The 13,856-nt window shown below is 40.4% G+C and overlaps 1 protein-coding gene and 1 long non-coding RNA gene across 3 annotated transcripts in view; one reads left to right on the forward strand and one right to left on the reverse strand.

Moving 5' to 3' along the window:
- Positions 1-12,556, reverse strand: part of LOC140342887 (uncharacterized) — a 36,039-nt gene extending 23,483 nt beyond the window's left edge. Inside the window, exon 1 of the long non-coding RNA XR_011923199.1 lies at positions 12,446-12,556. This is a non-coding gene — a long non-coding RNA (uncharacterized lncRNA). The remainder of the gene's footprint in view (positions 1-12,445) is intronic.
- Positions 7,564-13,856, forward strand: part of RTN4RL1 (reticulon 4 receptor like 1) — a 139,284-nt gene continuing 132,991 nt past the window's right edge. Inside the window, exon 1 of one of the 2 annotated variants that reach the window (XM_072429249.1) lies at positions 7,564-8,611. In XM_072429249.1, coding sequence (XP_072285350.1) covers positions 8,545-8,611 — 67 coding nt within the window. In that variant the 5' untranslated portion in view covers positions 7,564-8,544. The remainder of the gene's footprint in view (positions 8,612-13,856) is intronic. The other variant, XM_072429254.1, reaches the window with a different exon arrangement.

A 13,856-nucleotide genomic window follows, 5' to 3' on the forward strand; every position in this document is an offset into this window, starting at 1 on the left:
TCTAGGCAGTAGTGAGCGGTAGTGAGTGTCTTCTCCTAGGCAGGATTCTATGGTATGAGGAAGGGATAACACTTCCACCTCCCGGCCCGTCTGAATGCAGCCTTGAAGTTTTGTTAATGAGCAAATATATATTTGGGGCACCACAGAATTGTTAGAATTGTATGCTTGGGACCCCATATCTGGCAACTTGTTATGTTTAGAGGGCTGAAATTTGGTTTAGTAGCAGCTCCTCCTGTGTACCCTGAAAATTTCACATTTCAATGATAATTGGTGTAGGTGATATGAAGGTTTATACAGTACATGGGGATAATGTCAGCTGCATGGACACAGACACAGCTCTCATGCTACTGCTGGGATTATCTCACAGTACAAGGTGGACGGGGAGCAGTCACAGCTGATTGGCAGGTCTTTAGGACACGCCCACTCTGAGCATTCTCAGGAAGCTCCCCCTCCTGGTAGCAGCATCTCATAGAGAAACATAGGAGATGTGTGCGCTCCCTCCCTGCAGGACAACGAACAGAGAGGGCAGAGAGGGAATGAGGAGAGGGCCCATGGGCCGTAGGTTGGGCACCCTTGTTTTAGACAATCACATGCATGTGTTTACCAATTCAATACATAAAGGACTTCTATTTAACCTTCAGTTCTAAGGTCATCTTCAAGCTTCTTCAACATGCCTCCTTCCTTTATTGACGCACAAATAAGGAAATAGCGATATCCATTGCTGGTCAGTAATTTAGTTTTGGTTAGTGTTATGTAGGATTAAAGCTACTGAAAGTTTTCTTTATTGATGTTTTTATCCTTAGATTTCCCCCACACCTCTTACCTAAGACACATGATTGGATGATTGTGAAAGTAATTTTCCAACATTCACCAATCGTAGTGAATATAAACTTTACACATTGAACATACACTAGTCAGTGCAGAGAGTCAGATTCCTAACATTTTCTTATGATGTCCTTCAGATGGGCTCACAATCTAATGTCCCCACGATATATCATATACCACATATGTCATTAATACAGACCAATGTTTTGTTTGCTTTAGATAAATATCTGCAATTGAAGTGTTTGTTGTATTATGTCTGGAAAAATAAATATGGAATAGAATTTCTTGAAATCATCATGGGTAAGTAGACTAACTCCTATATACTCACTGCGTAATACTAACCCACAACAATCGATTTCTGCAGAACTGTAGCCTTCCATTTAGTATACATGATGAGCACAATGTGAATGCTTTAAAAGTGGTTTCCAAGTAAAGGGCAGTCAGACTTATCACTGATTTGTGAATGAAGTGTTCATGAGAAATGCAGCCAGTCAAATAGCTAATAGCTATCGCTCATTCTTCTATAACTGACATCCACTCATAATGACCATATGCGTACAAGTTAAAGGAGCCTCCAGGACCTTGTAGATCCATTTGTAAATTCCACTATACGCAAATCCTGTGTCCCTGGATTTGAAGGTGAATGGACGGTTCAGACTCTTCATTTTGTATTTGTATCCAAGCAACTGAAATCACTTTTTCTTTAAATAGTTTATTAACCATTCTACTTAAGTGATATCTTCAACAAAACCAAAGACTTCTAGGACTGGTACATTTCTGTTTGTCACTTCTTTTATTTTAATTAACTATTTTTTTGTGAGGAAATAATAGGAACAAAAACAAACAATTGCATATATAAAATTTCAAAAGACTATACAACCTTAAACTAAAAAGATACATTTGTTACATAGCTTATATTTCAGAAGCAACAAGAGACTATGAGAAAGATTACAGAAAAACAAGGTGAAATTAGATCTCGAAGGGTGATTAGATAACAGTCGATAACCATATCGGGCAGACTGATCAAATGTGGATACAATGGTTTTTTTTGGTATCCCCCTGTAATTTTGCAATGTAGGACTTGTAATTTCACTAAGACCTAAGGTGGGAGGATCCTGACTTATTCACTTTAATCATATTGACTTTTTAGCTACCAGTAATATAATTTACAAAAGCTTCCCACATCCTTTTGTAATGAATATCACCTGTAAGGATAGAGATTAATTTCCTACCTCTTTTTGGTAAATTCTTTAATTTTTTTATTCTTTTAGGTAACCATAGATCTTGAGCCTACTCTTTAACAATATTAGCTACAACTCAGATCCAAATTGAAAATGCATCAGTTTCCATCCAGGGTAAAATTAGAGGGTCATTTTGAATTCCCTGCACCACACACTTAGATCTTTCTGCACTCCCTCACTTTTTTGTGGATCTGTGGGATCCAATTCTGAATATCCTGTGCTTAAACATATGGTGAACATGAAACTTTGTCCACTGATGCAGTGCTTGGATATCTTGCATTGAGAAGGCTATGGAGTGTTATGCTGTGGAGTAATAAAGCAATGTCAGAGATGGGTAAAGTTGGTTTGGAGATGGATTTAGCTAGAACTGTGATAAAAAATACTAGATTGTAAGCTCTTTGGGGCAGGGTCCTCTCCCCCTGTGTTACTGTCTGTATTCATCTGTAGGGATGAGCAAGAATGCCTCTGACATTCCTGCAAAAATTCCCTCGAATTTACAATAGTCAGCGAAACTTCGGTGAACCAATTTTGGGGACCCATCGGAAGATCAAGCAAATCATTACAGGAGGAGTACCATGGCTGCAATGCAGCCGTGCGAATCCTCCTGTGCGTGATCCCCAGGCACTAGAGGTTAAATGAGGGCTGCTTCATTCATGAAGAGCACAGACGCGGGACTTCTGTGTTCTCGGATAGAGAATCTCTATCCAAAAGCACATATTACAGGGCTGCAAGAGCAATCAGGGGAGCGGAGCTGTCCATTAAAAAACAGTATATTGATTAAAGTAGTGCATGCAAAAAATTACTTAACACATTGTATTACCAGGAAAACAAAAAAAAGATTACTTTAAATACTAATATTTTAAACATAAATGCGTAGCTTGATGCTGAATGGAAAATGTAAGCTCACGTAAGGGTGTTTTCCTCTGTATGCTTTTCAAGGCTTAATGCAAAATTTTGACTCTGCTCTACCTTTAAATAGTATAGATGACACATTATTTATTTGCATTTCATTTGCATATGTTTGCCAGTGTCAGTGACAATGAATAGGCTGTGAACAGTGAGCAGGGTTAAGATATACATATTTTCTGTGCTAAGAGCATTTAAGTGAAGAGCTAGATACATAATATATGCTGTGTATGTTTATGGCAAGGAATATTTATTTTACAGCTGTGAAACTATACTGTCAAAGCAAGTTGAATTTTTTTCTAACACCTTGACTGCGTAGGGTACAGTATAGTAACGCTCTGTTGCCCAGATTGCTGGATATATGTGGTTGTTATAATTTCCTGAAAAGCTGTTATTCTTCTGTCATTTCAAATTATTGGGGCAGAAAAAATCCTGACCATATGTATTACATGGTGGGTGGATATTTGAAAACAATCTGACCTCTAAAGCATTCCACGTATATTGGACACCATAATTCTTACCCTCACCATAATACCCTCCTCTGTTTACCAAATTTATTTTCATAATAAGCACAAAACTAAACCAATAATAATAACAATCATAAACAAAGCACAAAGGTAAAAAAATGTACTGATTGGTTTTGGTGGTTAGTATAGTGCCCCCCCCAGAAAACCAATATTCAATGGAGAAAGCAGGAGGAAGAATGTTCATTTGTACATTGGTGGTCACTGGAAAGAGGGCCCCTATACTGGTGGTCAGTAAAGAAGTGCTTTCCTTAACTGGTGTTTAGTGGGGGAAAGATATGTCCTAGATTTGTACTAATGTTGGTTATTGGAGATGTGCCTCCATGCACTGATTTTCAGTAGGAGGATTGGTGACCAATGGAAAGAATGCCCCTTAAATTGGTGGTCAGTGGAGAATAGCCACATTTCATTAGTGGTAGTACATTGAAGAAATCTCCCCCTAGCAGTCAATTAGGCGTCCTCATAATGGAAGATTATAATAGTTACATAGCTGGGAAACAAGAAATATGCAGACATTAGAAAATTACAAGACCTATTGGTCTTACTGAGCAGTGTTGGTTTTGAGAAATATGGAGACAATGTTGAGTGAGAAATCAGCTGAATGGCCTTTATGCAGACAATGGCCCACTTACTGCTGACGCCTGAAATGGACCAGACTGACTACTCTGCTTAAAATATACTATTGAGAGATGTTGCCCAAGAGAAGGAGGAACCTTAATGTGAACTGCTGAACGTTAGTATCACCAGGTCCAGCAATATAGTAGACACATGAGTCTACAAGACCACACTCCTGCTCTCTCTTAGTTTGCTTCCTATCTGTCTGACCGCTCCTTTCAAGTTTCTTTCAATGGTAATTCCTCCTCTGCTACTCTTCGCCCTGTTGGTGTTCCCAAAAGGTCAGTCCTTGGACCAGTTCCTCCTCTCTCGGTAGTCTCATATAGTCTCCTTCGGCTTACAGTACCATCTGTATGCTGATGACACTCAAATCTATCTGTCCACCCCTGATCTGTCTCCCTCAGTTCTGGATAAGGTCTCATGCTGCCTGTCGCCCATCTCATCATGGATGTCTGACCGATTCCTGAAACCTGGATAAAACCAAACTCATCATCCCCCCCCCACTCAAATTCCAAAAATCCCCCTGACATATTCCTAACTGTTAACAACACATTCATACCTCCCTCCCCTCAGGCACTTTGTATTGATGTCACCATTAATTCTGCTCTCTCTTTTCCCCCCCATATTCAGAACATTTCTAGGTCCTGTCACTTTCACCTGCACAACATCTCTTAAATCTGACCCTACCCGTCCCCAGAGACCACCAAACTCCTTGTACACGCCCCTATCATCTCTCGTCTGGACTACTGTAACCTCCTCCTCTCTTTCCACTAACCCGACTCTCTCCTCTACAATCTATTATGCATGCTGCATCCAGACTCATCCATCCTTCGCTCCGCTCCTCTTCCGCTACATCTCTTCGTAGTTCTCTTCATTGGCTTCCATTTCAACTTAGAATAAAATTCAGGCTCCTGTGCTTTGCCTTCAAATCCCTACACAGTTATTGTCCCACTTACATTTCTGACCTGGTAAAAAAGTACTCCCCCTGCCGCTCTTTCCGCTTCTCCAATGACCTACTACTGACTTCCTCACTCAAATAACCTCATCACATGCATGGCTCCAAGACTTTTCTAGAGCTCACCCAACTCTCTGGAATGGTCTTCCTCGTCCTATTCGGCTTGCTCCTACTTTCTGCTTATTTAAAAGAGCGCTCAAAACCCATCTTTTCAAACTTGCCTACCCATCTTCTTCTGTCTTTTGAAACCATCACTACTTCCCATCATTCCGTATCTCCCCTCCTGTTGTGTGTTACTTCCCCCTCCTCCTAGCTCTTCGGGGCAGGGCCCTCCCCTCCTGTGTCACTGTCTGTATTAGTCTGTCACTTGCAACCCTTATTTATTGTACAGCGCTGCGTAATATGTTGGCGTTATATAAATCCCGTTTAATAATAATTTAATAATAACAATCATATTAATAATACTATGGAAAGCAATTTACCCCAATTTTTATAAAAATATACATATTTTGAAATAAAACAGTCTACATATATGTTTATCAACAGTATATAAAGCCATTTGGCTGAAGTTTCCCTTAACAAGCAATCTAATTGTAAGTTGTATTTCACATTGATCATTTTAGTCTGAAGTATGATGTCTATAATGCCTTTATTATGCAATAGGGATACATTTTTCCTTATTAAACACATGTTTAATTTGTAACGAAGGAAGTTACATATATCAGGTAGAAAGCATATTGGGGTTTTACAATTATGTACTCCACCAGGGATCGCTTTGAGATAAAATTGGAATACATACATCATCTATATATTTTGGAAGTGTGAGATCAGTTCTCTGCATATTTAATAGAGACTATATTAGCTAATAAAATCTTTCCAGCAGAATTGTGCAAATTATCAAACATGATGATAAATAGAAAATTTAATGTCAAACATTGGTTTTTGTATGAGGTCTGAGCAGGGTAATAGCAAACCTCACATATGAAACATCTGATCACAAAAGAGAATAATTGACATTAGGTATCCAATGCAGCAAAGCTTTTGTATTATTATTACACAGAATTTATATAGCGCCAACATATTACGCAGCACTGTAGCTGTCCATAGCGGTCCCTCAAAGGGGCCCATATGTCTTGAGTCAGTTATTTGGGGGGAGCCAATTAACCTAACTACATGTTTTTTGATTGTAGGAGGAAAACCAAGCAAACACGGGGAGAACCTGCAAACCGTGCTGCCCATGCTTGTGCATGCTTGTTCATGCCTGTGCTTGTGTATGAATAAACCAGAGAGTTACAGTCTCATCTTACTATAAGACAAGAGCTTTATCTTAAGTGATGAAACCAGGATGAGGATAGCCCTGAACTGGGGTCTGCATCTTTCATGCAATCTTGCAATAGTTTTCCACGGCTGTATATCATTATCTCCTGTTTGCTTTCTTGCTTCCCATTTGCCCCTGGAAATAATAAGAGAAAACCAATGTTGGCCCCTCCAGCCTACACAACTCTGACAACTCTCCCCTGACCCTCATGTGACTGCTGTGTGCCCAACATACAATCACCAAATGCCAGTGTTGTCAGTAAGGTAAAAGGTAAGTAAGTCATATGCACGCCCAGGTCTCAGGTGTTCCCTATAAGATAGTAAAGTATTTAAGGAAAGTATGAAGACTGGGCATTAAGTATAACTGTTAGGAAACACCTTCCTCTGGTGCCCATTCCTGTTCTGCTACTGCTAAACACCTACTAACTTTTTGCTTTCTTTAAAACAAGCCAGCAAAGGCAGCTTTAATATTTCCACTTTCAAAGGTACATTTAAAAAAACCCAATGTGATTACTACAGTGTGTCAGCCTGCTGCCATGTGACAAATCCGCTTTAAGTATGCATACACAGGATGCAAGTGTTATCTGAAAATGAAATGATTTTGCTTTGAGGCTCATCATTGAACTGTTTAAGTATTACATTAATAGGAATGTGTTTGTTCCTAAACCTTCATATTGTACTATCACAGCAATGCAGCCTACATAATTGATCCAGGGTAAATGACCTGAGTTTGAAATCTATCACTTTGGGAAAAATGGAAGCTCCCTCTGTCTGTTTGTCCTTCTGCTACAGTACAGTTCTATCAATAATTCTGTCTTTTCTGGTAGTTGATACACTCTTCAAAGGCAGGGAAAATAAATCCCTCTTTTAATAAGCTGCCACATAGCTGAACTCAGGCAAAATATGTAATAGAAATAGATTTATGTAAGGCAGAGCTGGGCCCAGGAGCCTGTCTGGTGCTCAGATGGTTAACAGGGTTAACTTGTACCCACTTTCTTCTCATATGGAGGTGAGGGCACATAACTCTGGACACAGAAACACCAGGAGGGAGGCAGCAAAGGAGGGGGCCACTGGCCTTTTCTCATTTTCTATCCTATTAGAGAGCATGAGGAAGACTGCTTGCTGGTTTTGATCTCTCAGATCTGGGATTGAGAAGTTGGTGTCTGTTGTATATATGTGAGAAGACAGCCTGGGGCATCAAGCAAGGCAGACACATGGGTGCCTGGCACAGGCTGCCATGGCATGGGAAGGGCAAGTACCTGCATTTAGTTTGGCATCTCCAATAGGAGCAGCTACAGATTCGCTTGACTGAAACTCTCAGTAACAAAGCAGCAGGGGAAGAGAGAGAGAAAAAAACACCTTAAGAGGCAGCAGCAACATCACATGGCAGCTGAGAGCAGCCTGCTCTGGGAATAAGATGGTATTTTTGAACTCTGCAAGCAAAAAGCGCTTTCATAAATTTTATATGGGAGGCGTTTTATGAGAGAGAGAGAGAGGAGAGGAATACAGGAGAAGAGGAGAGAGAGAGAGAGAGTGAGGGAGGAATAGAAGAACAGACAGAAGGGAAAGAAAGAGCTGGAGTGAAAGAGTGTCAGTGAGACACTAGGAGATAGGTAAGGAGACAAGGTAAAGAGGGAGGAATAGGGAGCAGAGGGGAGGAGATAGGGAGGGAGGAAAACACAGGACTGACAAAGGCTGGAGACATACATACAGATACAAGCTGGATCGCAGGAAGGGAGCAATTGGGTTGACTGTGGCTCCATCCCTCATCATCTCTGACTGTCTTTGGCAGTCTCTCAGCTCTGGCACAGTTTCTGGTGACAAGGGGCTCAATGACACTCCTTAGACTCTTTCCCCCAACACTAAGGGGGTGGAGAGGTGTGAACAGTTCTCAGCCAAAAAAGGGGGCGTCTTTCCCCCCTAAATACCCATAGGAGACAGAAAACTGCTAGAAAGCCAGGCGCAAAGAAGACAGAGCGGAGGGGACAGCCAAGCTTCCACAAGAACCCAGAGGACATACATCACTTTGCTGGGACTGTACCCCTATCCTCGGATTGCCTCTCTGCGGAACATTAAAGTACAGCACAACATTTGGCAGGGGAAAGGCTCCGTCTTGTGCCTCTCGGATTAAACAGGAAGACCTGCAGGAGCCGGACCTGGGATGCGCACAGGTGGCATCATGCAGCGCACAGGTAGGTGCTCCTGGTGCCAAGGGGAGCTTTTATTAGGTCAGCAGTCACTGATACTTCTTATTTTAGCCTGACACACACACAGCAATGAGCTACTTATGTCCTTGAGTTGTATGTTTAGCAGAAACACATCGGGATGTTCTAAGGTTGGAATCCAACATATCCTTGTCCTTCTCACCTAAAATGCAGAGCTCCCATGGCCCTTACAACTCGTGTTCTTTCCATCAGCCTGGTATTGTGGTATAGATGCTTGAAGTTCTTAGCGATCGGAAAGCTTGAAGGCAAGAGTCTAGGCAGGGATGATTCTCCTCTTCTTGGTCCTGGATCTGGAGCAGACTATTACTGAAATCATTAGCTTTGGCATCCATAAGTAGTTATGTTTTATTATAAGGAGGTGCTCCCCAAGGTGCTGAAATCCTTAGCCTTGGCATGTACTAAGCACCCAAGTTTTTATTATAAGGGGTGCTGTCCAAGGTGCTGACATCCTTAGCCTTGGCATGTACTAAGCACCCAGGTTTTTATTATAAGGGGTGCTGTCCAAGGTGCTGACATCCTTAGCCTTGGCATGTACTAAGCACCCAGGTTTTTATTATAAGGAGGTGCTGCCCAAGGTGCTGAAATCCTTAGCCTTGGCATTTACTAAGCGCCCAGGTTTTTATTATAAGGGTTGCTGTCCAAGGTTCTGAAATCCTTAGCCTTGGCATCTACTAAGCACCCAGGTTTTTATTATAAGGGGTGCTGACATCCTTAGCCTTGGCATGTACTAAACACCCAGGTTTTTATTATAAGGGGTGCTGTCCAAGGTGCTGAAATCTTTAGCCTTGGCATCTACTAAGCACCTAGTTTTTTTCAAAAGGGGGTGCTGTTCAAGGTTCTGAAATTCTAGCCTTGGCATCTACTAGGCACCTAGGTTTTTATTATAAGGGGGTGCCGTCTTGTCACTGTTAAGTACCTTATGTGTTACTATAAAAGGAGGTGCTATCCAAGGTGCTGAAGTCCTCAGCCTTGTCATCCTTAATACTTAAATGGTAATAAAAGGGGGTTGCTGTCCAAGGTGCTCTAAACCTCAGCAGTGGCATCACTAGGCATCTAAGGGGTGCTGTCCTCCAAAGCAACCATATATTTACTAAAAGCAAGGGGTTTTTTAATGTGCTGAAGTCCACAGCTTTGTCGTCCTTAGGTACCTATGTGGTATTATAAGGGGGTGCTGTCCAAGCTGCTGGAGCAGCATGGTCATAATTAAGAACCTAGATTTTATTATAAGGGGTGTTTCAAGGTGCAAAAATCAGCTTTGCCATCACTAAGCAGATAGGTATTATTCTAAAGAGGTGCTGTCCATGGAGCTGAAATCCAAAGCCTTATCATCACTAAACAGTTTTGATAATGGGGTGCTGGATATGGTGCCATTGTCTCCTATGCTGGTGGGATCATCGCCCATGCCATAACTGTGATTAAACAATGGCCACTTGCTGTGCATGTACCTTTACGCTCATCATATTGTTTAGATTGGCTTTTAATAGACTAAAGTGTATTAGGTGACAAAAGCAATCCCAAAGGAGCATGTTGCTTAGAGATTGTCACCTGCCTGTGTTTGGTGTGGCTGTGTGTCTACCCACTTCACCTGTCTGCCCTTCTGTTTCAATTCTTGTACTGGGTGCCACTTTCCCTGAGCCTGTCCACGTCATCTGCTGCTATATGTGTCCCTGATTGCCTTGTGTATGCCCGGCTGTCCCCTGTAACCTTCTATGAGTGCAGAAGGCTGGGGATGGTTGCCCTATGGCCCTATACATGTTGTGTGTACTCTTGTAATGTTACCTGTGATGATCTGTACATTGGTTGTGCTCCAGGTTAGCCCTTTTCTTGTGAATGTGTTAAGTTACTTGTGGTGAGCATTTGTCACTGTGAGCGAGACAAACTTAAGATGTCGTCTCCTATTACTGGCCCAAGTGTTGCCATTGAAGAGTGAGTGGTTTGCCAGCGTCTTGCACTCAGTGGAGCAGAAAGCCTGTGTTAAATGTATTGGCTCGTTTTACAGGAACACAAAAGGAATCACTCAGTCTAACAATGCAAGGAGCAATGAGAATGTTTAAAGTGCAATAAAACCAAAACAACAAATTCAGTTTATGGGAGTCAGAACTGCTAAAAGTAGATATCTTACACTGATAGATTGCTTCTTTCAACCAGGAACATATCTTGTTTTCAGGCAAACATGCAATACCATTTAGAAAATGTCTTAATAATGGCCAACATGTAATTCTGGTTAATATGCACTCCTTTTCTTTATCTTTAGTTGCTGGAAATTAGGAGATGATTGTGGTTAAAAGCTGAGTGAATCACACCAAATTCTCACAAAGTTTATGTATGGTCTCCTAGTGTATGGTCAGCATTATTGTTGCACATGCTCTTTGCACCTGTCCTATTTTACATGCCAAAAATATTTTGGTTCCATGCTTTATTTATTATTACATTTTTCATATCACACTGCTGTATTTTCTACAGTATAAAACAATACAATAGTCACAGTACAGAACATTTTGGAAAAAAAAGAAACTGCTACTGAAGCTTACACCCCAATCGTTCTTTTTACTGATAGGTTTAGCAATGAATGCAATTGGCAGATTCTGTGGTATGTTAGTAGACTTATCAATAATTCATTTAGAACTTAGGTTTATAGTGCTTGGATGCACAGATCTCTCATCATCATGGTCTGGAAAGTCTGTTTGTACCCATACAGAACTCCAGGACTGCTACCAGCAGCTGGTAGAAGCTTCATGGAGTTTGGATGGCATTTGGTCACAACTGGGCAGTATGAATAGGCTGTAAATAAACGCATTATCCTTGCATAGAAAAGTCAAATAGAAGAAAACAGATGGTGATGTAATTCCCTAAGGGAGCAGGGACATTAGCATGGATCACATCAGCAGGTTATTAAAGGTGTGAGAGACTTGCTGCATCTCTGAAGGAAAGGGCTGGAAAGTGGGGATGAAGCAAATGTCTGATGCGATTTCTCCAAACTATCTCCTGAGGACAACTCAGTCAGTCCTGGTTTGTGCGAAAAGCACACTATTAATCCAATACGTGTCCAAGGACTAGCAACACTTAGCAGTGACAATTTATGCAGACAGCCAGGCTGGGATGGTGTTAACAAGCCTCCATTTCCACTTTCATATGTGTCTTCTATTAAGACATGCATATCCCTCCCCTGGTGAGTTTGCCTGTTGGTACTCACACATGTTACAATCTTTTTGCTTACCAGCCATTTTTTAGATCTGGTTTGGTTTAATGAAGAATTTGCTGCACTAATATAGCTGTAGTAATTGAAAAGCCTGTTACTATGAGTTACTGCACTGTACACATCATTATTGTTCTCAGTACTGCTAATTAAATCAGCCCAGTGTCACCGCACCTAACATGATAAATATTTGTTCAGTGTTATACTAACAAAACATTTGTGGAAAGCCTAAATGATTGTAGGATTATACACAAAAAAATTCTGATCATATAAATCCTGAAATCACTCAATGGCCCAAGTAGAATAGAAATTACCTACACTCTCTCATCTGTTAAACTTTTTTTTTTTCATATTATTATTATTATAATTGTATACTTATATCAATTATATCTATATGGGTATCTCATAAATCTTTGCTCCTTATGCATAGTGCATTGGTAAGAGAATTGTAAAAAGATCCATAGACAGTCAGATCCCCAGAAGACAAATTTGTCACTTGACATAGACACTAAATAATTAATATTTACTCTACAAGTTCTTAGAAGAGTTTGACCCATGCTGCTGGCTTATTTCTGCATGATAAGTATAGTTAAGAACAATGCTCTACAAATGAGAACAACTGAGTGTCAGCTTATAGTTACCTGCATGTCATACCTATACTTCGAATTTATAGATCCAGAATAATTTTGCAGAACTTCTGACCAGTAGTACTCCAGAGCGGTAACACAAAAAGTACTGAAGACAAAGGATGAGTATGACAGCCATGTATCTAGATGAAGGAAAAAACAAAAATGAAGAGCGCACATATTTCTTTCACTGGATTTATTGGTGTCTGTTGCATCCCAATGTGTAATTGCATTGCATTCCTTTGTATTATTCAACAGTTTGGTCTTCTAATAGGTTTCAGGAGTTTATCATTTTGAAAGGACCTAAAACAGTTGTAGTATAAATGATATGCAGTCTGTGTAGGGAAAGACATATTACTCTGTAGGAGACTCTTTCAATGCTCATCCAGGCAACAACTTTTCAGTATATGGATTTTCACCCCCCAGGAATTCTAATTTGCACTTTAGAGCTGAAGCTTCTATACCCAGCAGGTTTATGCAGGTCATTCCCATCTGCCTAGGTGCTTTGGTGTCAAGGTGACAGGTTGCTGGGAAAAATAATTGGCCTTTGCCAAGGGAGTTACTACACCTTACATTCCAAGTTACTTTTTCACATGCAGAAATATACACACACTAACAAACTATTATATTGTGACAGCATGATAATCGTGCTTTGGAAAATCATCTTTGGTTTAAAATTCCTTAGCTTACTGAAGTTGCAGCTCACTCAGCCTATGCCATATTGACTTAAATCTTTACAAGAAGACTTCAAACCTACTGTACTAATCAACAGAAATCTCCAGCCTTAGAGTGATGCTTTCTCACTGCTTGTCCTTGAAGAGTGTTCAAGGGCACCAAGCAGACAGAAAAGTGAACCCTTGGAGGCTTCCATTAATGGGAGCATTGATTCTTTAAAGCCCTTTAGTCTAACCAAATAGCTTAATATTTGCTGCAATATTTTTATGCAATACATTAACTAATGCTTGTAATACTACAGCCACACTACTGTAGGTAATGTACCGCATATACAACTGTAGTACATACATTCTACCATATTATTAGTATCATTATTCTAAAAAATACATCACTTTTATTCTATATTTTATGGCACTATATTTTTGGTATAATATTACATTGTTATAATACATATATAAATACAAGTTATGGGCACATACACTACTCTTGGTAATATGCCACTGCTATACTGTGTCACTATCAGTGGGGTTTCTACCTCTTTCAAATGCTTGGGGGCTGTCACCGTTATCTTTGGATCACTAGCCCTAGAACAAGCATGCATCCAGTGAAGTGTTGAGTCATCGGACCTGAATACTTATTCTAAATAATAAGCAAGAATAAGAATGACAGCGATACATCTTCAACAAAGAGCTGAATTTGGACATCTGTTGTACTTCTATCTGACAAGTCAAGTCATTTTTTTCTATGTTCC

The sequence above is a fragment of the Pyxicephalus adspersus genome, chromosome 1, assembly GCF_032062135.1.
Source record: "Pyxicephalus adspersus chromosome 1, UCB_Pads_2.0, whole genome shotgun sequence".
In the NCBI taxonomy this organism is placed as follows: Eukaryota; Metazoa; Chordata; class Amphibia; order Anura; family Pyxicephalidae; genus Pyxicephalus; species Pyxicephalus adspersus.